Consider the following 25,509-nt stretch of genomic DNA (forward strand, 5'->3'; position numbering starts at 1 on the left):
GCCTTAATGTTCACAAACCTTTGTCTGTCACATGCTTAAATGTATTTGGTTATTGAAATACTATATTACTGGTATTTTATTTTCCAACTGCTTATAAGTTTCTTTCCAGTATCTGTGGTTTTTACAGTTATAGAGTAAGCACTTGCTTAGGCTAAGGCCTGACATGGAAGGAGGACAAATCACTTCCTTTTGTCCATAGTGGAACTCTCATTTTAGTGTGGGTAACCACTTGAAACCTGAAGGTTTCAAATATATTTGTAACCTGGAATAAATCATAAGGGTACTTTCATAATGGAGGTCTAAAGCTTTCTCTTTCTCTGTGTTAGGAGTTCCTTTGGCTATCTAAATAGTATGCATTCACCAGCATCAGAAGAAAAGGCACGTGTGCACATTATCCTTATTTAGACGTATGTACAGCTTCACCACTGGGGATCTTCAGTCCCCTCGAAATTTCTGTTCTTACTAGGACGCTGACAGGGTTATTCTGAAGCAATATGTAACTTGGCTGAATCTTCCACATAAATTCTGGCACTTTCTTAAATAGTTACAGGTTCATCTTCATAAGCATCTTTAAATTCTGGTTTTGTTCAGGAATGTCTTTGTGGGAAAGCAGCAAGGGTGGGGTTTTTTTAATACTGCTTTGTGTCTATGCTTTGTACTACATGCTAATAAATCACCTTAAAATGCTTGTTATTCTGAAGTAGAGACATGATTACAAGAAAGATTAACGTGTTTGTGTAAACAAGTTACCATGTGACTAAAAGGCTGTTAATTTATTTATAACTTTCAAAACTACGTTCAAAGGTATGTATTGCTCCTCTCCCTCTCTCTGGAACATTTTGTTCCAGGGATCCAGTTTGTGGAATGGTTCCCAACTGGCAGTTGTCTTGGGTAGTGTGACACTTCTGTGAGCTGGTTGTTTCTGACATGTCTCTTTAGTTTTTTATACGTTTTACAGAACTGTAAACAATTCCCAGTGTGAATGATGTTCTGTCAACAGGTTTGAACATACCACGTGTGTGCCCCTTTCAAAAGTGAAGGAATCTAGAGCTACTAGTTATGGTACATTGTAATTTCTCATTTTTCATGTTGACGCACACTAAGTTTCTTCCCAATAAAAACTATTGGTCAGCTTGCGTGTTGAAGGTCTGCTGGGATGCCCTCAGATCACTTTGTACTTGAAGAAACTTTCCAAATTCTTCAGCACTGGAAATAGACAATTCAGTAAAATTAACAGACTGTTTCCTAGAGAGATGCATTGTTGTGGATCCTAATTCATTATCTAACTACTTTCTAGTACTGCATCATGTCCTTCCTTCTGTTTTTCTTTCCTTTGGTTCAGATTCAAAAATACGTAATTAAGGAGCTTGCAAGGAACCCTTTTTGGTAGTAAAGACTTGCCTGCCTGTTTTGCAACTGGCACCTATGTGACTACACCACACACTTGTAAATGACACTGCAGTTTCCTTTAGAAATAGTAACACTTGGAGTCTTTTCTCAAATGTGCCACAGATACTGTGTCAATGGTAATGCAGTTATATAGTTATAATGTTCATCAAAACTGTAATGCAGGCCCTACATCTCTATATATCTTAGTGACCTAAAGTGATTGATAATGCTTTTTGTTCTGTTTACATCATTATTTTGAAGTCATGTTTTGGTATAAACTGAGGTATATTTAGAGAACCGCATGGAATATATATTCATGCAGTTCTACAGGTCAAGCAAGGGATGAGGATTTGTACTATTTTCAAGACTTGTAACTCCTACAGCTGTGATTTTATGTCTCATATGAGAAAATTTGTTTTAGTCAACCAGTATGATATGAATTGCAAAACTTTACAGTCCAGAAAACAATAAAGAAAATGTTACTTAGCACTTGAAAACATCACTTGCTTATTAGGAACCCACTTTTTTTCCATGATGAGTGAACTACTCATGTCAGACCTAGCACCTTTTTTACTGGAGAGAGAAGATGTGTTCGGGCCTGTTCAGTGTGCATTTATTGGTTCTGCAGGCAGCCTTGTCTGAGCTAGTTTCTGCATGTGAACTATCTGTCATGGTCTGTCAGTTACCAAAAGGTTCTTCCATTCTCCCACTTCTGCTGCAGTGTAACTCTGAAAGTGGGTATAACCAGGGATTGTTTTGGAGCAGAGGTTTGTGTTGCCTATAACTACATGTAATATGGCCTTGGGAAATAAGCTGTTTGACATTCGTTTAGTGTCTCCTACTGCTATTATTCGGCATGCTCCCTGCTTCACTGAGTGGTGGCACAGTTTGCCCAGAGAGGTTGTGGAGTCTTTATCCTTGCAGATCTTCCAAAGCCATTTGAACATAGTCCTGAGCAGCTGGCTCTGAGTGGCCCTGCTTGAGCCAGAGGGGTTGGGACTGGTGACCGCCAGAGGTCCTTTCCCACCTCAGCCATTCTGAAGTGCAGAGTTTTGGTGGAACATGCTCTCATCAAACCTCACCTGGAATACTGTGTTCATTGCTGGAGTCCTCAGCACATGAAGGACATGGATATGTTAGAGCGAGTCTAGAGGAGGACCATGAATATAATCGGAGAGCTGGAGCACTTTGCATATGAGGACAGGCTGACAGAGCTGGGTTTGTTCAGCCTGAAGAAGAGAAGGCTCTGGGGAGACCTTATAGCAGCCTTCCAGTACTTCAGGGGGGCCTACAGGAAAGCTGGGGAAAGACTCTTTATCAGGGCATGTAGTGAAGCAGTAGGACGAGGAACAACAATTTTAAGCTGAAAGAGGAGAGATTTAGATTAAGTATTAGGAAGAAATCTTTTACCGTGAGGGTAGTGAGTTACTGGAACAGGTTGCCCAGAGGAGCTTTGTATGCGCTATCCCTGAAGGTGTTGAAGGCCGAGTTGGATGAGGCTTTGAGCAGCCTGGTCTAGTGGGACATGTCCCTGTCCATGGTAGAGGGGTTCAAACAGGATGATCTTTATGGTCCCTTCCAGCCCAAACTATTCTGTGATTCTATGATAAGAACAATGTTAATACCGCTTAGGATAAAGAGCTTTTCTCTGGCATCAAAGCTGTTTTTAATTTATACTGAGCTTCCATGCTGCTACTTCTGTTGCTTCTTATAGCAAGCAGCTAAACTAGAGTTGGTCCTACTTTGCAAGACTGATGAAGTATAATGTACTTGTACTTATGAAAGAAAATAAAAAGAAAGCTGGTTTTGGCTTATAGTCTACACTTTTTTTTTTTTTTTTTGTCTTCTTTGAAATAGCTTGTCCTTCTTGGAGGGGAAAAAATAAAGTGGGGAGCAGAGAGCAAATTGTCAGATGAAAAATGCTAAAGTAATAAAGATACTAAGAGAAAAAGCTGTGGAGTATGTTCTACATGCATAACCCTGCTATACTGATCTTCTAGATGTCTCATTCAAAATGGTACTGTTAAAATAGTAGGTGTCTGTGATTATTTTATATATTATGTAAATGTAAGTATAGTGGAGATTCATTGTTGCTTTATCCTCTTTGGTGAAGAAGGGGTAACATTTCCAACCCTTTCCCCAGGCTTTCCTACAGTAAGCACTGTTGTTTAAATTTCACCATGGGCAAGTAATATAGTTAAAAACGTTACAGTATTTTCAGGATTTAGATAGTGAACTTCTGTAAATAAGTGATTCTTGGAAAAACTCACAGTTGTTGTTGCATTCTTCAAAGATCTGCTAGAACTGGACAGTCTTGGTAGATCATGATTACTCAGGGAGACCAACAGCTTCTTGTGTCAGGTTGGAATTTATGAAGGTGAAACAGGTTATTATAATGTGACAGGCGAAGCCACTGATTTTAGGCAACACATGGAATACATTGGTAACAATAACTTGTCTTTTGTCTAGTTAGGAGGAAAACATTTTATGTATCTACCATGCATTTAGGTTAGTCACCACACCAAGAAAAGGTTATAGAGCTTAGTGGGGCTTCTGGGGAGAGAAACAAGTATTGTACTAAAAATGTGGGGGTTTATAGTATTCCTTGGTACGTTCTGCTAGCAGACTGGCTGTGTTCTCTTCACTTAGTTTACATGCACCTGGACTCTCAGCCCAGTACTTACGCTAGTGTATTCTAAGCACATTTAAACCATTTAATATATGATCTGTAACAATAAATTTGTAACTTTTTCCACTGGAATGGCTAAGATGAAGTGTTTTCTTAAACTGAAATAACTGATTATTCTGGAAGATAAGGATGCTTTCTGAAGGCTGAACATGATGAAATTTGTTGTGCCACTGCTCTTGTTCAGTGAGAGCATCTAGATCAAGCTCTCCTTGAATTCAAGATAACCTTATCTTAAGAAAAGTAGAGCAACTGTGAGAAGAGAAACTGAACACTGTTTTTTTTATTTTATTTTTTTTTTAGATAGGGCTGAAGTGTAGCTTGTGTTTGATAAATACTTCATTCTTGCTTTTCATAGTTTTAAATAGCAGTAATTTCCTACAGTTCTGCAAATAACAATTGTACTGCATATAGGTTTTTACAGCATTAATATTAGTATTTCTTAATTGTATTCTGTGTTTGAATTATGCTAAGGCTTCTGTTGTTACTAAATATTGGGAGTAAATGTTTTCTTCTAACAACTGTCAGGTGCCTAGATAGCATTTCTGAAAAACATGAACGTGGGGAGGTCATCAAAGCCTGCAACTTTGAATTTTTTTTTCAGGACTGTGTTCTCTTGAGCATGTCCTTTAAGTGCTGAGAATTTTACAGAATACTTTTCTATGAGAACTGTCTTAATTTATGTAGAATCTCTGAAGTTTTTCACTAGTACATAGGATGATGACTCTTATATCCTGTAGCTGTTTGACAAGCATTATTTATCAAGTATAGAGGAAATTGATTAACTGTGGAGCAGAATTGTGTAAAATTGAGTTCAGAACCATCTTCTGCTTTTTTCATAATAAAATGATTACTGAAAGAATTCCATCTGAAGACTGTTGAAAGCTGGCTGCAGTTTATGATATAACGGATAAAATCTGCATCCTTGGCCTTCCAACAACCTTTACACCAGCAGATGGTGGGCGTAAAGATGTCATTCATCATTTATTTACAATGGGCTTTATTTATTCTAGTGTCAACAGCTGCCCCAGGGAGCGGGTTATTGAATTCAAATGTGAAGCTCTGGGTTATTTGCTTCCTTTCAAATTTGTCTTCAGAGCTTAGTTGCTAGGAGTCCATTCTGTGCTCTAATAATGATTCATGTATTGTGAAGCCATTCAGTAAATTGGGTTGTCAGGGATTGCCAAAAAAGGTTTAGAGGTCTTGTTCCGATTTTTTTTCTTTTTTTTTTTTTAACAGCCCTGTGCTGTAGTTGGTGTCTTCTCCTTATGTGCCTTCTCTTGCTAGTGTTAGAGACTTTGTCCCTGTTAGTCTCCTCTGACTTGCCCTCCATACCCCTTCTTGTTGCCATGCTCTCAAAAGTAGAATTCTATGATTCTGTGATTCTAAGTTTGGTTTTCAACATGAACAAATTAAATTTGAGATATGAAATAATGAAACTTTTGTCTTCTGCAGGCAGGACAGGAGTCCTTCCGTTCCATTACAAGGTCATACTACAGAGGGGCAGCAGGGGCTTTACTAGTGTATGACATTACAAGGTGAGAATACCGAGGAGGATTAAAATTATATGTCTTTGTAGAATTGTGCTGTGGCATATAGCAGTGTTAAAATGTCTAATTTAGTTTGGCTTTTTGTATAGATGTTTGTAATCTAATGTTTGGTCAACTTTCATCAGGCTATATCTTGATTTTGAGCACTTGTGTAACCTATATACTTCAAATTTTCTGTGTATAGTGATAGAGAAAAAGAATATAAAGTCTCAGGAAAAATGAAATAAAATGTAAGCTATTTGACCATGAACTCGGGATTACTTTTCTGGAGAAAGACCTTAAAATATTTCACAAATTCCTTTCTAGTGTTTTTATGATAACTTTTTTTTTTTTTTCAATTATAGCAGGTTGTTTTTTGTTGTTGTTTTTTGGTTTTTTTTTACCCAAAGTGCTATTCTGCAAAGGAGTGAAATAGTAAAACATAAAAGTTTAGTTACATAAAAATACCAGAAAACTTCTACTGTTGCTGTGTTTACGAGGTTGGGATAATGCAGTTCTTAGTAGGGTTTTTTTTCGTAGCAGAAGTGACTCAGTGTTCAGAAATTACTACTGTTCCTGCTGTGTTGAATAAAGGCTTTATAAAACTTATCTGCAAAACTCTGTGCACTGTGGCTGGTTATCAAAATGTTCAGGCTCCCTTTGTGAGTCTTGTGTCTTGTTGCTGAATTAAGCAACAACTTTTAAGAGCAATTTCCTAGACACTTTTGCATTTGTTCCCCATTTATTTTAAAAAATCAGGAAGCAACATATTATTTCCATTGGATTTCTAACAAATGAAACTTTGATTCATAAACAGATGGTTTTACTTATGCTAAATCATAAACACACTTTACAAGCATGTGATTTAATATTTAGTGTACACATTCTGTAGTACCTGTAACATGCCATATTCTTGTACCTCACTTGAAAAGGCTTTGCTGCTAAATTCATTGTTCAGTTTATAAACTCACGGAAAATTGCCAACCATTTTCTGCCTTCAGTAGAACAAGTATTCCTATGTGAATATGTGATTATTTGTACTATTGCTTAAATTGTTTGAGGCTGTTAGGGACTCTTTTATATGTATATAAAATTATGGATTCTTACAGCTATAAGAATCCTCTTTAGTCTTTGCAGCAAACATGTTTTCAATCACTTTTTAGGTAAAGTTTATGAATGCTCCTTGCTTACTAAATTTTTGTTTGCCAATTCTCACTCTTACAAATGGATTACTATCTTTTACCCCTGAGCATGAGTGCTAATAAATTAGTTAATCAGCTCCTTTACTTGAGTAACCAACAGAAGGGAAAAAAATTATTGAAATACTGGTTTTAATTTTCATTCTCATCCTTACTTAGGAGAGACACTTTCAACCACTTGACAACTTGGTTAGAAGATGCTCGTCAGCATTCCAATTCCAACATGGTTATAATGCTTATTGGAAATAAAAGGTAAAATTTAACCAGTTATGATTTTGTAAGTGGTAAAGATTCATGACTTCTCCGGATTTCAGCTTTTGTGTTCTCTTACTTGTAGGCAGTACGTTAACTTTAAATTACTTTCAGTCACTGGACATACTTCTATGGTGAATCCAAAACCTTTTGTTTTCTGATTAGACTAATACAACGTGCAGCACCTGTGGATCAACTACGTTATGTTCTCAGTACCTTTTTCAGAAGTAACTTTGTTTTAAGAGGGTTGACTGTGAATGCAGGAAGTCATGGATTATATGAATTATTTTTCCCATTATGTTTTTTTACATCTGGAAACACCACTTAGAAGAACCTAGATTTCTCTCTCATAAAGAAATTATGACCCCTAATTTTAGATGTTCTAAAGTGCTTTAGTTTTTGATTAAGAATCACAGCAGAGAAAATGTGGTTTAAAAAGAAGCCCATACTACAGAATTCACTTACTTCAAAACTTCTCAAACGTAAGAAGTATATATCTCAATGACTACATGAGACGTTTCGAATTGTAAGCCTTTTTAATATTCTATACATTCTAGCTGGGATTGGGGGCAGAGAGTGCTTTTTCACTCTCTGGTTCTGGTGAAGTCAGGCTGCTCTTAGACAATGGGTGATGAAAATACAACTAAAGGTTTTGAAAGTGTGTTACCCAATTTGTAAACAATTATTTACTTGATCTTATCAACTGGACTGTCCAAAGGTGTGGTTTTATATTAACTTTATCTGTACTTTTTCTAGTTCTTGATCCAGTGAACTGTAGCATCCTGTCTAGATTTTTTTTTTTCAGATGTAGTTTTTTTCCCAAATACCAAAACGATCATCTTGTAATTTAATACCCATTAGTTATGGGCCTTTGCCTAATTGACCTTAACTTGACTCCATGGCTCAGCAATTTTTGAAGGTAAAGATGCCAGTTGAAATAATGGTGTGTGTGCTTGTCCCTTAAATCTAATAAGCAACTGGATTGTTTATAAGATACTACTGAGAAACAGCCTTGTGGCAAGAGTATGATTTTGCTACTCTGGCCTGTTCACCTCTTATTTTCTTCTTCTTTACCCTTCTCCTTTCTGTTTGCCTCCCTCTGCCCCTCCTCCCCCCCAAAAGAAGCATGTTAAGCGTTAAGTAATTGTGAAGCTTGTCCACGTTTTTGTACATAATCTGGAAAATTACTAATGACATTCTTTGTAACTGAGGAATGTGATGAGTGCAGTCTTGACAAATTAATATAAAAATATAATCGGTCTTACAAAATGAAGCCTTGGTAAGCCCCTAATGTCCCTGACCACCTGCTTTTATGCTTATGTGAGTAAAAATATGGCACCGGGAGAAACAGCAAAGTGTACTGTTTGCTTAAATGTTACAGAAGGTTGCATACTTAGTTGACATCCGTAACTATTCCTGATTATTCTTAGCTGTTAAACTAAATTTGTCTTGCATTCTGCTGATGCAGAGTGTATCACATGGTTGTATGTTATAACATGCTACTTGCAGCTGGCACAGTAATTCCTAGTTATAGATTTTATTCAGACAATAAATAGATTTATGTATTTTAAGTTACAGATTAATGTGCCACATGAAGTAAAAGTTCTTTAAGAAATGGGATAATTTTCAAGCCTCAAAGGGGAGGACAAGAAGAAAGCTCCTTCAATCGTATTGCACTATCCTGAAAGCGTGTTACAGGACTTCTTATGGTAGGGCATACTACTAGAGATGGAAGGAAGAACCTGTATACTAGCATAATTTTATAAAGGATAAAATTTTGTTCTTATGAGTCCCAAAAGTGCGCTTGGTACACGTATGTAGTACTGAATTATTGCTGGATTTGAAGAATGTTGAGGAATTTAATCTAAAATAAAATACCTCCTTTTTGAAAACGTTACAGATACTAGTGTTAAAACATGACAAATATTGTACTTAATCTTCTTTCCAGAACAAAACATAGCTATATTGATCTAGTAAGACCAAATTCTTCGAATTGTTGGAATGGAGAGAGGAAGACAGCTGTGGTTAGTAGAAGTAGTTAAAGCTGTTTAAGAATATGTTTAGTTATCAGTAGTGAGTTTTGACTGGATTATCACTGCAGTTTTTGATGCAGCTGCACTGTTTCAAGTTAGAATTGAGTTGTTTACATCTATTCTGTCATGGAGATAATAATGTAGTGAATCAAGGTTTTAAATGTTATTGAGGGTAGTATGGTAGCAGCAGATAAAGACATTGCTCAAGTTCAAGCATACAATGTCAGGTAGCTACTTCAGGTACATGAGAATGAACACCTTGTTAAGATATCTTAAGCATGAGGCTGAGGTACTGGGAATGCTTGCATATAAAGAACAGCAACTTTAAAATTGTTCTGCGAAGACAGTTCTTGTATCCTTATCTTCAAATGCTCCATGTTTAAATTATGTGCTGAATTGTCTTAAATTTGTAGCTCATCTGAGCTAGCATGTAGTTGTAAAAATAACAAAAACCTACTTTGCTGCAAAATAGGTGTCACAGTGAGTATTGTTTATTTTTAATATACGTATAATTACAAAGATGGCAGCACTGAGGCCCAGTATACTTTTTACTGGTATTCTGGCTGCAAATCAAACCTCTGTGTTTGCATGATGTTTAGTTTAAAAATGTGTATCTGAAGATAATTTTACATGCACAACTTAAATGAAACTTCATTTGAATATATATGTTACGTGATTTACGTATAAACATAGTATTTTTATTTCTTAAGATGTAGTATACTTGCAAGGAAGGACAAACTGTACTCCTTGTTCGTAAAGAAGCTTTTAAAAGTAAGAGTGAAATACTTGTGTCTATATGACTTAGGAAGTGGATTTTTCTTCAGTTGTCCGGTCCAAGAGGTTGGGGTTTTTTTCTGTTCTTTTGTGTAATAGTTACCTTCATGTAAACAGCTTGGAAAACAGAAAACAAATTGTATAACAGTCATATCAAATTCTTCTGCTGTTAGAGGGCTAAGTCTGGAGTTTCAAAACCTAACTGCTAGCTTGTTGGGAGAGAACAGTTAATGTAGTTCAAAATAACTTATTTTTGCTTTTAAGCCATTTTATCAGAACAGAAATTGACTGTATGAAGTTTTGTTACTTACTAGAAAGAAATTAATTCCATTTTTTAAATTATTTTTAATATCGTTACGAAATCATTTCTAAAACTCCCATATCAGTCCAGGTTTACAATGTGGATTGGTAGGTGACTTTATACTAGAAAAGAGTGTGATGTTTGCCTACAATGACAATGTCTAAAGTTAGCGCTCAAGGATAAATATGTACACATCTTGTTGCAAGCCATTCCATGAAGTCTTTAAGACTGTGTCAGCTCAAGCAATAGTGAATCGGTGGCTATTCCATATACTGTTAAGTGCAAGACTTAGAATAAATCTGCCTTGTGAAAGGGCTTGAATAGATATCTGCATGTACATAAGTTCTAATGGGGGCTTTTGTCTTATAAGTATGTCTCTGAAGAATAAGATTTACATGGATTGGATGGTCCATGCAAGTAACTTGCTTTTTTTCTATCATAGTGATTTAGAATCGAGACGAGAAGTCAAGAAAGAGGAAGGTGAAGCATTTGCACGAGAGCATGGACTTATCTTTATGGAGACATCTGCCAAAACTGCTTCCAATGTAGAAGAGGTAACTTTGAACACTGATATTTTATTAAGACAGTTGTTTTGAATTGTACTTTATTAGTACAGGTACTATTCCTCTAAGTTTTGGATTCCTTAACTTCAATTAACTACTCTTTAATTTATATTATGAGAAAGACTATGTCTATATTGTAATTGATTGCATAGTTGAGGCTCTAGTAGTTAATATACTTGGGTTTTTTTAAATATTTGATTGGAGAAACTGGTACAACTGTCTGCCTTGAGGTCTAAAAAGTAAGACTGGAATACATGTGCTAATCCAAAAGTAAGCCAAGCTATTGGTATCCTTGGCAGATGTCAGTCTTACCTGTTCTAAAGACATTTCACAAGCTTTTCAGAGCAATCTGTTGTAGTGCATTAGTATGTGTGTTGTTTTTATCTTTCCCCTCCACTACCTAGCAGGAATCTTCTTTGCTGCAATTCATGCCCACAACAATGTTTTTCTGTCCTCGGTAAGAGGTCATTATCTAGGTTGCTGTAGTCTGCTATGTATTTTAATAAGTTTTTCATTCTTTTAAGAAAGACTTTAACAAGTTCTTCATACTTTTAAGAGCTTAAGTGTTTTGAAGTTTTGCTTATAGTTCATATTTTTGGACATACACGAGTTCCTACGTATCTCACTTAGATTTACTGCACACCTTTCTTGAATGGTGGTTGCGGTGGGTGGACTTCAGTCAACAACTAAGTGCCCATCCGGTTGCTCCCATACTCTCCCTCCATCCAGCAGGATGGGGGACAGAACCAGAAGAGCCAAAGTGAGAAAAACTCAAAGGCTGAGATAGCACTTAATAAATGAAGGAAAGAAGTGGGGAGGAAGTCACTCAAGCTTCGCACAAATGGATTGATTCCCAGCCAGTATGATGAACAGCTACTTTGGAAAGACTACCCTTTGGTTGTTGAGCGTGCTGTCATATGCTATGAAATAGCCCTTAAGCTAATTCTGGTCAGCTATCCTGGCTGCATCCAGCCCACACACCCTGTCAGATTTTGCCTACCTTATGCCTAATCACTGCAAGGGGCAGAGAAAGAAAACATTGACACTGTGTAGGCACTTCTCAGCGATACCTAAAATGTGAGTGTGTTATCAACAATGATTTAGTTACAAATCCAAAGCACAGCACCATAAAGGCTGCTGTAAAGAAAATTAACTCCACAATAGTTAGACACAGTACAGCAGTGAACGAAGAGCCCCAGCTGAGATGTTAGTACTATGTGAAGTGGAAAGCGTCCTTCACATGTCTTCAGGCCCATGCTCACTTCATACATCCCTGCTTACTTTTTTATAGTAGCATGACATCATTCAGCTTCTCATACTATGTAATCTGCCCTTACTGTTTTCAGAAATTGAAATGCAAAATGGTGGACAACTGGTGAGGTATTCTTTCAGTGGTAAAGCCTTCTGGCTTTTAAATATTTAGTATTTTTAAAAAAGTTACATTGAGAGAAACAAACAGCATTCACTGATTTCATTATGGTTTGTTAGTACCCAATTCTAATATTAGCACCTCTATCCATGTAACGAAACACGTGCTAGTGAATGAGTTGTCCAGTATCTAATGCATCTCTGATTATCAGGAAGAAAATGAGCACAAAGTTGTTTGTTAAAAAGGTTTGAACAGAATCCTCACCTTCTGATGATATGAGTGAGCGATTGTGTGTATGTACCAACTTTCTAATTCTGGTTGAAAAGCTTTAGAATATAATGCTTTTTAGTGACAATCAAATGCATTCCTTAAATGGTATGATTAGTTAGCACTAAAAGAGTTGGCATGATCTGGGATAGTTACACCTGAAGGAGCAAAATCTTAATCTTTTGAGTGAGTAAAAGTAAGTAAGGAGAAATGGTAGGCACGGTAGGTGAAAGACCGTTTTGTGGACAGAAGAGACTGTTTTCATTTTAATGCTGATTCTGGACTGTTCAATATAAAAAAAATAGAAGGGAATGAGGAAAGAAATCATGTGCAATGGACAACATTTGAGGACAGAACAAGAAGTATGCAAAACAGGCAAATTGAGCAAGCCCTCAGTACTTGACTTCTGGACTGGAAAGAAATCATAGTTTTGTGACTGCCTGAACTAAATGGGAAGAACACCATTTGAGGTAATTCAGCTAAAATTGGATTAAATTTTAAGCAGAAAAAATCTGTAGTCCTGTGTTTACAAATGTTATCTTATGGAGAATATTTTTAATGGCTTTTTTGGCAAACTAAGGGCTAAGAAAGTAATACTGCTGAATTTTTGCATTGATAGAAATACACTGGATCTAAAAAGCTGGACATTGCAAGTCTCTAGATTTCTGTCTGGATTATTATATCAGATTTTTTCAAATGCATTTATTATAAAATTATTGAAGCAGACACTTTCTTCTGCTTGCTTTGTTTCCAAGTAAGTTGTCAAAATAGTTTTTATACATTTAATTGGAGTCTCGGCATACTTGTCTTTTCCAGAAGTGCTAGACTTCTTAGCTAAAACTATTGGGATCAAAGGGGCTTTCTCTAATTGTAAAGAGGTTACAAGGGGATGAGGGAGAGTGTGGAAAGCAGTCGTGCTTGAGGGGGAAGGAATACCCCTTTAATTACTCAGCAGCATTTTTAATGCATGCTGTGAAATTATCCTTTACTATAGTGTATGGGTTATGTGGTTAACCATTACAGTGCCAGGATACCTGCAGAAATCTTTGAAGTCAAACAGGCCTCTGTGGAGGCTTCTGAGAATTTAGTGTGGCCACAGAGTTAAATCATTGTGTTTGATATGGAATGAGATTGGATGAGAAGAGCTTCTTAGTCATTGGAAGGACAGAACAATTCCTGCGGGGAGGATGTTAAGCACAGGGTTATAATTTGACTGCCGTGCAAGGCCAGTTATACTTGTCTCTTCAGCAATATTATTTATTTAAATGGGGTTGTTTCTTCATTTCCTTTTAGTCTCTGCTTGAAGTATCAGGGTAGCCAGGTATCAAAACATAATGGAATTTTTGTGCTTTTTTTTTTCCCCTCACTGATTTCTAAGCTGTATCACTAGTGCTTTTCTCTCTTTAAAATTCTGTTTAAAGAAAAAAAAAATCTTAACTATGTTCAATGTACACTCTGAGTAAGCCCTGAAACACTGAACTTGTTTTCAGTTCGTGGTGAAAGGAATCTAGGAATCTACCTTTTAGAATCTTGGTTGCCATATCCATTCTACATTCCTGAATTGTGGATTGGGGTTGTGCACTCTGAAGTACAGTTTCCAGAATTCAATGTCGCTTATGTGTTTTTTTTCTAAGAAAACACTCTGATGCCTATCAGCCTTTTCATTTGTATACGGATCAGTCTGAGGTCCAAACTCCAGGCACATTTGCACTTGTTTAATGACAGCATGTTACTTTCTGACCTTGCATTAAAACTAAACATAATACATAAGAATTTTGTCTCATTTGCAAGAGACATGAGCAATTTTATCACATTTGGGTTTTCACTGGCAGTTCAACAACAGTATATGACTATTAATTGTAGTCTTATCTGAAACGTGCAGTTCAGAGCTTACTGAGTGCTTTCTGCTTGGGCGCTGTCAAACATTTGCTGGAATCACTATACATGCACTGATTCTCAAGAAGTAAAGACACCTAGCTGTAATTGGGAAGCTGGAATAACTTTGTGCACTATTCTTACACTCCAAACTGCCAGTTTTAACAATGATTAATGCAGTCAACCTTAAGTGAAAGAGTTTTCTGGGTACTTTTAGAACCGGTACGAGACAACATGACTCTTCAGACGCTGATCTCACTTGAGTTGTAATTATGTACCGCTGACTCCTGGTGTGGGAGTTGATTTTTAGCAAGTTTTTTCCCATATGAAGAGGATTATATAGCCCTATGCCAAGCTTTCATCTTAAGAGTATTGTCCGTGTTATTCCAAGTTGCCTGAACGTAAATAGAATGCAATAATGCATTCATTATTTAGGATTAAATCTGAGTAGACTAACGGTTTTGACTGAGCAACGGAGCACTAGTGCGTGTAGCTGGATGGTCATTCAATGGTTTTGTTTCAGCTGTAACTTAATTTTCTTTTCAGGTGGCTTCTTTCATACTTTTGCTTATGTGGATAATGAATGTTCAAAACCCCTGTAGCTTCAGACGCAGTACTACTCAGTCACAGAGAAGGGAAGGAAAGTTGTGTTTGTAATATTCTGAAGGTTAGAAATTACAGTCTCGGGGGTAGATGAGATTCTTAGCAGCTTCTAAATTTGGACTGATTTTTAGAAGTGTTGCCCTTCCTGAACACAACTAATTGCTGGTAAACAAACAATTGTTTGACCTGGTAAGATAGCTTGCACGGATTTAGTTAATAAAATTTGTAAATCCTAGGATGCTGATAGTTTCCATGGCAAGGTAAGGTGACGCACAAGATGTAATCTGACTAGAACTTGCAAAAGAGGAGGATTTCTAGTTCACGAGTCTTCAAAACAAACCTCAGCAGTTAGGTTTATCTTAACTTGTATCAAAACCAGTATTCCTTCAGGTTCTTTAAATCCAAGTTCTGTGATCTTTCAGATGTGTGAAGCTGGCACTTTAACCAGTTTCTCCCATGGGAAAATGGAGACGTGAAGCTCATGTCCTTTCAACTGTGGAAGAGAGGAGGGGCAGGACAGCTGGCTCCAGTGAAGATTCACAGCTTTTACCTCCTTGTCCAAGCTTTTACCCTGGGGCTGTGCCCCAGCTGTGCAATAAGGAACACTGGTTCTGCCATGGTTCTTGGGGCTTCTGGGCATCCCAAGGTATATTGAGGATAAAAAGTCTCAGTTAAAGGTTTCAGGCTGAATAGAAGAGCACGAAAAGTGTGATATGCCTGCCTGCCTGAGCTGTGGATTTTTGCTAGAGAGGTAGACTCCTAGTTCTGGGATTTTTATCTTTTTTTCCTCATGTGCTCTGTCTAGTGTAACTGTTCAGCAGCAGCAGCTGGATTTTTCAAGGCACTCTGAGCTCTAGTAATGTGCATCTTCCCAGTAAGATTGTCAGAAGGATTGCACTTCAGTGGGTACACATAAACAATTTACTGTCAAGTTCTCGTTTGTGCCTGTGCACCTTTACTTCAAAAATAAGGCTACAAATGCATTGGGGTGCTTTTTGTGGTGTAGGTTCTTTATATAGCACCTTCCTACTGCTTGCTAATTAACCCCTCTGTAGCCCCTTTAGTATCCTAAGCTTCTTTTTGAAGGATCGTTTACTTGTAAAAAGTATTGTCTTACTGTGCGTAAAACAGCTGCTCAGAGCTTTGGGATCTCAGTCTGTTAAGCAACCATCCAGCACCACTTGTTCACTGGAATAGTGAATGCTCTAGGGGTAAATCCAGTTGTGATCCGTGGTGTTACTCTTTCCAAATGCATCCTTCAGTACTAGAGTAATCCAACTATGTTGTATCTTACTGCTAAAAGATGAGACAGGAAAACGGGAAGGAGGAGAAAATTCTACGTGTTGTCTGACCACAGAGGTGAGGGTCATGCTTTAGAATTTGTGAGGTATTTAACTTTTAAGCATTCTTCATTGAATTGTAAGAAAGCATCCCGCAATAATGAGTACCTCGTTTTTATGTTAAAGCAAGGAATTTTAATTTAAATAATACCACCAGGGGGCAGCAGGTTACATGAGCTGGCAGTGCAGAATCTCATCTATTCTGATTTTAAGCAAACACGAATTTGTAAAATCTGAGTTTTGAAGAGTATCAGTGATTGCCATTTTTCCTGTTCTGTTCAGCTTGTAGCCAAGTCCTCAAATATTTGTCGTGGCATTGGCTTTCTGAGAAAGAAAAGTAAACTTATTGACGTCTGCCAAGTGAAGATGACATGTAGCCATTCTGTAACTCTCATTCTGGTACCCTTAAGCTTTTATACCCTCCTGCACACTATTTCCATAAGACAAAGATATCGGGAACTTATTCCCTTACTACTTGCGTTGTTTTTACCTGTTACAGAATTCATTCTTCCTGGTTTTGTCTCAGGGGTAGTAAACCTAGATTACTTGTTTACTTTTGTGTGTTTGATTTAGTTCTATGATCATTTTTTTTTTTAGGATTCATTTTTCTTAAATGCAGCTTCTTTACTGTTTGGTAGTTGGGGTTTTGAGTTTTGGGTTCTTTGGAGTTTTTTTGAGGTGAACGTTGAGACTTCTTGATTAGTGTAGCAGTATGATCTAGGAAACTCCTTATGCAAACCATCTAAAGTTTTATTATACTGGTATATTGTGACTCAAAAACCTCCTTTGTTAACTTTGCATTAGGAGCAGGTGGGACACAATGGGCAGATCACATCTTGCAAGACTCACTTTCCCACTTGTACAGTAATGTAATTTTCCCCAGCAGGCTATTACTATTATTTGAGAACCTAATTATAATGTGAAAACAGTTGAGAAATATGTTACATTAAAACAAATCACCAAATAACTTGTATATGACCTTTTTTAATTGCTGTGGTATAGATACATTCAGTAATCTCATGCATAAAAGCATCAGTAATTTGTAGTTTTGAAAGATTAAGCCCAAGAGTTAAACGCTAAATGTAGATGTTTTCATGAAGTTAGTTTTTCTTTAATTTTCCTGAAGTGTAGTCTAGAACTTTTATATTTGGAAGTCTTAACATACTGGTTTTGCAAAAGTCTCTTATCCTTGGATTAATGGAGGTACTGTGTTACTACACCCTTGCCATCTTTCAGGTGACTTGAGTATAAATCCAGATTGGATCTGGTACTCCCTCTCCTAGGGTTGTAAAAATAAACCTGGACCTGAGCTGATTTGAGAGCGAAGTGCTCAAGCGCTCAAGGAAGAGGAGCATGACAGGAATGTACAGCACAACTACAGTGTAGGCTTCGTTGGCAGCCAGCTGAGTCCATGTGGGCTTACTGGTTGAAGTCTTGTGTTGTGTGGAAGTGGCTAATCTGCACCTGGATCCGAGTTGGCATGTGAAGTGCTGCAGCTGTGTTCTTGCAGTCCTCTGCACATGGTCTAATAAATCCAAACTGGATTTGAGGGGAAACTGCTCTGTCTTTCTGAACACAAGGCTCGGTTAATCTGCAAATGGGATAAACTTCCCATAAATAATCGAGAGTTTATAGTACACTGCATGTTCTAGATAAGAATTAGAACGTGCAGTATTAAAAGAAGAGTTTTAGAAGTCTTCATTTATACTGTGTTTACTTTGTCCTTGCTAATTGGAGCACTAACGTGCAATGCCAAAATCTGGTAATAATACTCTCATGAGCAGACTGCTGTTTTCAGTAAAGTTCTTAGGTGGCTATTTTGAGTCTGCTTACACTTTGAAGTATAAGCTAACATAGATGCAAGAAACAAATGGAAGTCTTGAGGGATGCAAGTCTCTCTTCATGGCTGATTAGTAGTGATTTTTCAGAATCCGTACCAGGTGAAGAAAACAAGGTAGATTTATTATGTGCTATATTCTTGCGAAATCATTGTTTTCAAATAGGAATTATTTATATGTGGCCCAGCGTAACTTGGCATTGTGCCACACAGTAGCAGTTCGTGCTGCTTTAACACTAATACGTGCTGCACCAGAATCACCGATGGGAATGCGGTAGTGCGATTGTCTCTTCAGGACAACTGAAATGACAGGCCTGAGATGAGTGGAATATTTGTGGTTTTCAGCTCAACAGTGTCTTAGGCAATATGTTTAACATAAAAACACACTGTGCAGAACTCGCTATGCTTTTTTGCTTTGTACACTGTGTAATAACTATTAAATGGGGGATGGGACTGAGTGTTGTTAAATTGCAGTGTGTTTTCTAGTGCACTTTACTAGTTTTTGTGAGGATAGATGCATTCCTGCGGTGATGTGTTCTTGAGTGTAGCATCCAGAAGATATCTTATACTCAGATGTGTTAGTTTGGAGTTTGTAGTCTATTAAAACTCCAGTTTTGTTAGTTTACAGTAATTTTTATACATCTAACGTAACTCTCATGAAATTAATTCAACGAGCCTAGACATACTTAGCAAACATCATCTAGAATTTAGAAGTGTGCCAGCTGTGAAGTGCTTGTTTACATGAAGTTGTTATAACACATTTTTAAGACTTCAAGTTCTGTTTAATGTCCTGCTGAAATAGAGGCAGGCAAGTATCCTCACAGATTCCAGCTGTGTTAATTTCCAATTTTTGTTATGTTTGCCTTTCAGTGGGCCTATGTATGAGGCCATTACAATAATTAGTGTATTATCAGAAACCAAGATAAGTTTGAATTTTTTTTCCTACATTGAAAACTTCAATTTCTGAGGAATTTGAATCAATTCGTAGTTGGCCAAAAGCCAATTTTTCTCCTCAACTCTTAACGCATGTTTGAAAAACGAACTCACTTCCTAAGTGCCTTGTGAATCTGCAATGATTAATTCTTCTCATTATTTTGCTGCAAATTCTCATGACCCTCTGTGATGATTCGATCACCCACTTAGAGTTTATGCATATTCATATCTTTCCGCTCCTGCCGCAGTCGTTCAAGTCTCCTTCGCTGGCTGTGGTGTGTGCTTGGTGCAGTAATTGAGCTGCAGTAGATTGATTACTCTGGGGAGCTGTAAGGCCTTTAAAGGTGAAAACATATCAGTCCTGTTAATTAGGAAACAAAGCTCTGGTGGCAAGTTCAGCAGTCAAATGCTTCCAGTGTAGAAATGAGGAAAGGTATGATTTGTTCCTCTCTGTGAACCCTGTTTACTTTTTTATATTTGAATTAGATCTGTATTTGCTGTAATAGGCTTGTGCAGAAGATAGCGTATCTCATATGAATGCATGGTGTTAGTATTTTAAAAGGAAAAAAACTCTATATGTTTGATATTGATTGCAAGTATTAGCTGCTGTTAATCATCTCTTAAATAATACACTTTTTTAGGAATTACTTGACCTATAAAGTTAAATGAGAGGTGAAGAATGGAATCATTGGTTGTGAACTTTAACCAAAAACATTTATATCATTCACTTTTTAGACCTGAATCTCAAAATCTTTTCCCTGAATTAGAACAATGGATTTTCAGGAATCATAGTAAGACCTGGGGGTTCTCCTTTCTACTATTGAGATGTCTATTACCTATTGTGTACAAGATTAATTAAAGAGAATACGTTCTTAAAATTAGGTGAATATTAAACGATAGCATAAGGTTTCATCCAGCAGACAGCATCCTTACATCATCATTGTAAGTACCCCGTGGTTTTATGTTGCTAAGCACTCTAATCTAGAGTGGCCTATTACAAAGATATTAAGGGTAAGGGAAACCATCTGCCACACTATCTATCCATAAGGGTCAGAAATAAATAATTTAAAAGTAATTTATATATTTTCAAAACCACTTTTTCCCCTGTAATTACTGGACAACAGATTGTAGAATACAGATGTTACGAAAATGCCACTGTTATTGTAAACAGCGTGTGATCTATTGCTACTTCAGGGTGAGTTACAGGATGCTATTGTCATACCTGTTCCTGCTGAGGTCAGGAAGAAAGTCTTACTGAAACATCTGCACATGAGATTGGATTCCAATTAGTGCATCTTACGCTAAAAGATATTGCATTCATTGTGCTTGTGATTTTTTTTTTTCCTCTATTTTAGGCTTTTATTAACACTGCAAAGGAGATCTATGAGAAAATCCAGGAAGGAGTTTTTGACATTAATAACGAGGTAAGTTTCAGTACTCTTTGAACACTTGTTTGTTTGTTTTTTAAAGGTATGAATTTTACCTTCCCTAGAAGGCTGGACAGTAATATATTTGTCTGTTCCATTTGGATATAGAATTGCCTGCCATTGTGATAAAAATGGATTAAAATAAGTGACCCTATCCATCCATGAAGCATCACAAAATAATATAAATCCCCAAAAGAGAAGAAAATCCACTTTCATCCACTTCTCCATATGGTGTCATCTGTTTTCAAAGATAATTTTCCACTATGTAAATGGGGGACCATGTTGATATGCCAGATGCACTCCATGAGCTGTCCAGTGTAGGGGAGGGATTGCTTTGAGAGTTACATAAAAGACTTTTGAAATGCTCCTGGTTTAGGTGGCTGGATTCTGTAGGGAATAAAAGATTAGCCATTTTGCCTATGCGTGTTACTGAAATTACAGATTATTGAGGCCTGTCTCCTTGCTTGTTTGGGGTAGGGGGTGGGGAGGTGCAGTAAGGGAGCACTTTTCTCATGTAAGAGCCTAGAAAGACCTAGTCTCCCTTGAATTTTGAAATTATTGTCCTGTTGAAAATATTGAGCAGTTAGGAGAGAGGATGATAGCTGTAGCAGAAAGCAGACTGAAATTCAGAAGTAGTAAGTAGAAATACTAGGATCGCATAAGTTCTCTATTAATATTCACATAAAAAGTCACACTTTGTAAATTTCAAATTTAACAGTAGGAAGTGGTCAGTCCTTTCTGATGCCAAGGGTTTTTTTTTAATTCTGCATGTCCCTAAATACCATTGCTGAGGGACTTAGTGAAAACACATGTAAAAATCTGCCCTGCCGCGCTCTGTTCAGTACCTGTTTTGTGAATAGGTGCATCCTCTGTCTGGGACTGTCAATCTGACGCTCGAGCATGATAGTCCTTGCAGAATTGCTCAAAGAGTGGTGAGAGAATTGGCAGAACTCAATTAAATAGTTTCACCTCTTTCTGCTTAGTATTTTTCAATATGAGAAATTTTAGACTAAAAATTTTGCTTTTATGATTTTTGGAGAGGAAATAATGGGAAACTTTAGTATGCTAGATATTTGCATTAGGAAACTTGCAGCTAAATAAGACTTGGAATGGGAATCCTTGAAAGATGCTAATTCTGACTGGAAAAATGTGTGTGTGTCTATGGTGTGTTGGTGATACACTTTTGATTCATTTTAGTTATGAAAAAGGTAGTTTTCTTTAACATTTTTTCTAAAGCAAATGCACTCAGAAGTGCAATATAAATTGGATGGTAATCAGAATGTCTGAGAAAGCATGCTCATTGTATCTGTCGAGTTTCATATAGCAGCTGACTGCTTTACTGTGCCTTATGGAGCTTTGATTGCAATATGCTGTCAAGAGCCAACAGTCCATGCTATTTATTTGGCTTTATGCCAAGTCTGGCTCCTTGATTCCTCAAGAAGTTGCTATCAGCCCAGAGGGGGCAAAACCAATGAGCCATAGGGCATGCTTTTTATTAAAGAGGAGTCAAAGAGCGAAAAGAAACCACATCAGCTGCTGTCAATACTGAGCTAGTGCCAGAAACCCCAAGGCTACTACTGTTGCAGAACAACTGCCAAGCACTATAAATCTGAGATTTACTGTGACGCAAAGTTTCCTTAAGAGCTTAATTTCTGAAGCTACTGTATTACTTTTCTCAAAGTGCTGTATTTTTAGGTAAAATCCACTTGAGGGAGTGAGGGTTAAGATATAAGTGTGATTTGGATGAATGAAAGAGCTACGCTGTGTGTGGGTTCTTGGCAAGTAGCCACGTCTTTCGGGATCATAGAAATTATTGATGACACAGAACACTCATATGCCCTTAGCCTCTACAGCTGATACAACACAGAAAGAAATGCTGTCTAGAGAGGAAAAGTTTTATATTAAAAGTAATAGAGGTTTTGGTGAGAGGGGAGAGGTTATACATTTGTGGCAAATGCTATGTATTTTTAAAGCCTTATGCCAAGTAGTATTCAAATATAGTTCTTGCTCTCTGTTTTTGTGTTAGGATTTTAAGATGCAGAGTTTAACACACAGATAAAATTTAAATGAGAAGGAAAGCATCTTCTTTTAAATTATATTTAATCACCAAGAACATGTTGCTGAAAAAAATACATAAAGTTTGCTATATTTATTGCATACATTAGGAGACCTTGCTTTATGATCTTAAAAAAAAGTTTTTCAAGGATGTTGGTGTTCTCAAATAATTACACTGTGTATTAAACTTCATTTCAGGCAAATGGCATAAAAATTGGCCCTCAGCATGCTGCAACCAATGCAACACTTGCAGGCAATCAGGGAGGACAACAAGCTGGAGGAGGCTGCTGTTGAGCCTGTTTTTACTTTCTGGCTGCCTGGATGGGGCCTACTAACTTGTTTGTTCACCCTTCCCTCCCCCTCCGCCCCGCTCGCCTCCACTTCAATTCAACTGAGACATGAAACTTGTAAGTTGGTTTCCTGTTGCAGAAGAAGACTTTATCCTTCAAATTCTTGTATAACTTTGAATAAATGGTTAATGTTCACTTAAAGACAGATTTTGGATCGTATTCATATCTATTTGCATTTGATTTCTAGGTCAATTGATGTGATTCTTTTTGTTAAATGTTGTCTTGTGCCCTTGACTACGAACTGAATTGTATTAAACACTACAAAGTCATCTGAGTATTTTAATCAGTTTGTGTAGTTAGGTTTCCCAGCTCCTGCGGTTACCTAATGTTTAATATTGTAGAGCTGTCCTCACGTTTTTTGTCAATTTTCAAGGCTATAAAGAGAAGCGGAAGGACTCTTTTAATTCTGTATTTATCACTTTCTGTATATATAGTTTAATAACCTGCTTGGGTGTACTTGCCAAGCTAGAATTCTTTAATGCATTTGCATAAATTCTATACTACTTAGAGCTTGAAAACTACAGAAGCATTAATAGAAATTGCTTGGACGCTAAATTTTAAGCCTTTTTGACATTGTTAGCATGTTCATCCTCCCCTGTCATTATCCTGAAGTCCAAGAGAAATGCTTAATGTATATTACTAGAGGCTTCATACGTGCTATCTATTTTAATGCCAAATGTTTGCTGTTTGTCCACAATTTCCACAGCACCTCTTCAGAAATGGATTAGCTGTTTGCCTTAACGAATACTATAGGTAAAAGAAGAGTATGAATGAAAAGTAGAGGAGGAGTTGATAAATTTAAAATGGCACATTATAAGAACGTTAATCTTTTCTTAATGTTTTTTGTTGTTTACCACTTGATTTCTAGGTATATTTTTCATGCAAGGACAGTTTTTCAACCTAAATGTACAGTGGTTGTGTAAAGTTTTCTTTTAGTGACAACTTGTAATCCTAAATATATGGTAAGCATCTTGTCTATTGTGAAGAGGGTGTGAAAATAAAATCTGCCAGTTTGGAAATCCTGATGAAAATCAAAACTAGAAATGCTTTGGTACTTATTATGGTGGGGGAGGGAAGCTTGGCCTCAGATGGAAGGGCTGCAACATTACGATACAAAATCCTGTGTTTATTTGTTAAAGTGCAGTATAATCATGTCACTTTTCCCACAACTGGAGGAAACAACTGAGTTTCCACCTCATCTATAAATTGCAGATGCAAGTGTGACACTAATGCTAGGCCATACTTCATGCATCAAAAAAAAAAAAAGGTGGAGGAGGGCAGGAAATGGCTGCAAAACTCTTGTTTTACTGGACCAATACTGACTGCAACACAACACTGCGGGACGTGGTTCTTTGTGTCATCCATTCTTATTGTCAGAATATTAACATCAGAAATTAATAAACTTCCACCTGACAGGTGTAACATATAACAATGGTTCTGAGATTAAATAAAGTTTAAAAAATGCGTGGAACCTTTGTTTGTATCTGGGGAGTGGGACAACAGGTAAGGATTTATAACTTCAGTTGCCAACTTCATGTTTTTCTTACACATACTGGAGTGCTGTAAGGAATGCAATATAATTATTTCAACTGTTAAAATTCTTGAGAGGACTCCATTTAGATACATTCACCTGTTTGTGCATTTATAAAGCACAAACAATTATTGTTTCAGCTGAAGTTTGAAAATTGTGTTGCATGACAGTAAAACCATAAAACTGAACTGCACTGATGCTGAGGGAAAACTGGCTTGTAGTGATGGGAAGCTCGCAAGAGAGATGGATAAACAAGACTACTTGCTTGAATTGACTGCTTGAGGATTTTTTGCAATTTCAACTTATCAAAAATGCATGCAGTTTTAAGTGGTGATGATTACAAAGCTAAGGCTTCTGACAGCCACTCATTTTCTGAAAGCGTGGAAGATGCATAGAATTGTGCAGAAACCAATGGCTATTACAACAGAGAGCCAGCAGCATCTTTTTTTTAGGGGGTGAAGGGCAGGAAAATTGTGATGTCTTGTAGTCACATGTGCGTATTGGTTGGTTTTTTTGATCCTGTTGGTTGGTCCTGGCCCACATGCCAGTTTATACTGCACGTAATATAAAAATACAACACTCTTAAAAAGGAGCAAACTGAAGTTTTCTTGCATTCTACCTGTTTTTTTGTTACAGCCTTTGGGCATATATAATCCTTTTCTTGCCAGTCAGAAATCTGTGTATTTTTCTTGGGTTTTGAGAAGCCACTGATCCTATTTTATCCTATTAGAATTTGAAAATTACATAGCACAGAACCCAGCAGCAGTGTTTACTTCCAGAGTGTGTGCTTTGCAAGGTTATTCTTTCACAGGTTTAGGTTTTACCTGTACATGAGTGACTGGTAACTTGCCTAGCTTTCATGTTGGATTCCAGTAGTTGTGTTTTCATAACCAAACAATTAAAACATTATTCCCTGGCAACTTGGGCAGCTGTTATATGTAATGTAAGACTACTACTGATACTGAAAAATTATACCTCGGTGCAGTTTCCTTGTACTCCCAATTTAGCATGTAGTATAAACCATAGTTAACTATCAAAAGAGTATTTGGAGTGACAAATCCTCTAAACGTGATTTTAAGACTTGTCTCACTTTATTTCTACTTAAAATGAGAAGCTCCAGGAATTTTGGCAGCCATGTAAGAGATTAATGCTCACCCCTCAGTCTCATACATGTGTGTTTCTGTTGACTTCAATCA

General features: G+C 37.0%; 1 protein-coding gene across 2 annotated transcripts in view; it reads left to right on the forward strand.

The window, feature by feature from the left end:
* The window catches only part of RAB2A (RAB2A, member RAS oncogene family), a 41,465-nt gene extending 17,219 nt beyond the window's left edge, over positions 1–24,246 (forward strand). For both annotated transcript variants that reach the window (XM_069854150.1, XM_069854149.1), the window contains 5 exons: positions 5,531–5,613; positions 6,963–7,055; positions 10,606–10,717; positions 20,306–20,374; positions 22,631–24,246. In XM_069854150.1, the coding sequence (XP_069710251.1) occupies positions 5,531–5,613; positions 6,963–7,055; positions 10,606–10,717; positions 20,306–20,374; positions 22,631–22,726 (453 nt within the window). In that variant the 3' untranslated portion in view covers positions 22,727–24,246. The remainder of the gene's footprint in view (positions 1–5,530; positions 5,614–6,962; positions 7,056–10,605; positions 10,718–20,305; positions 20,375–22,630) is intronic.
* Positions 24,247–25,509: the final 1,263 nt, after the last annotated feature.

This window comes from Phaenicophaeus curvirostris, chromosome 3 (assembly GCF_032191515.1).
Source record: "Phaenicophaeus curvirostris isolate KB17595 chromosome 3, BPBGC_Pcur_1.0, whole genome shotgun sequence".
NCBI lineage: Eukaryota > Metazoa > Chordata > Aves > Cuculiformes > Cuculidae > Phaenicophaeus > Phaenicophaeus curvirostris.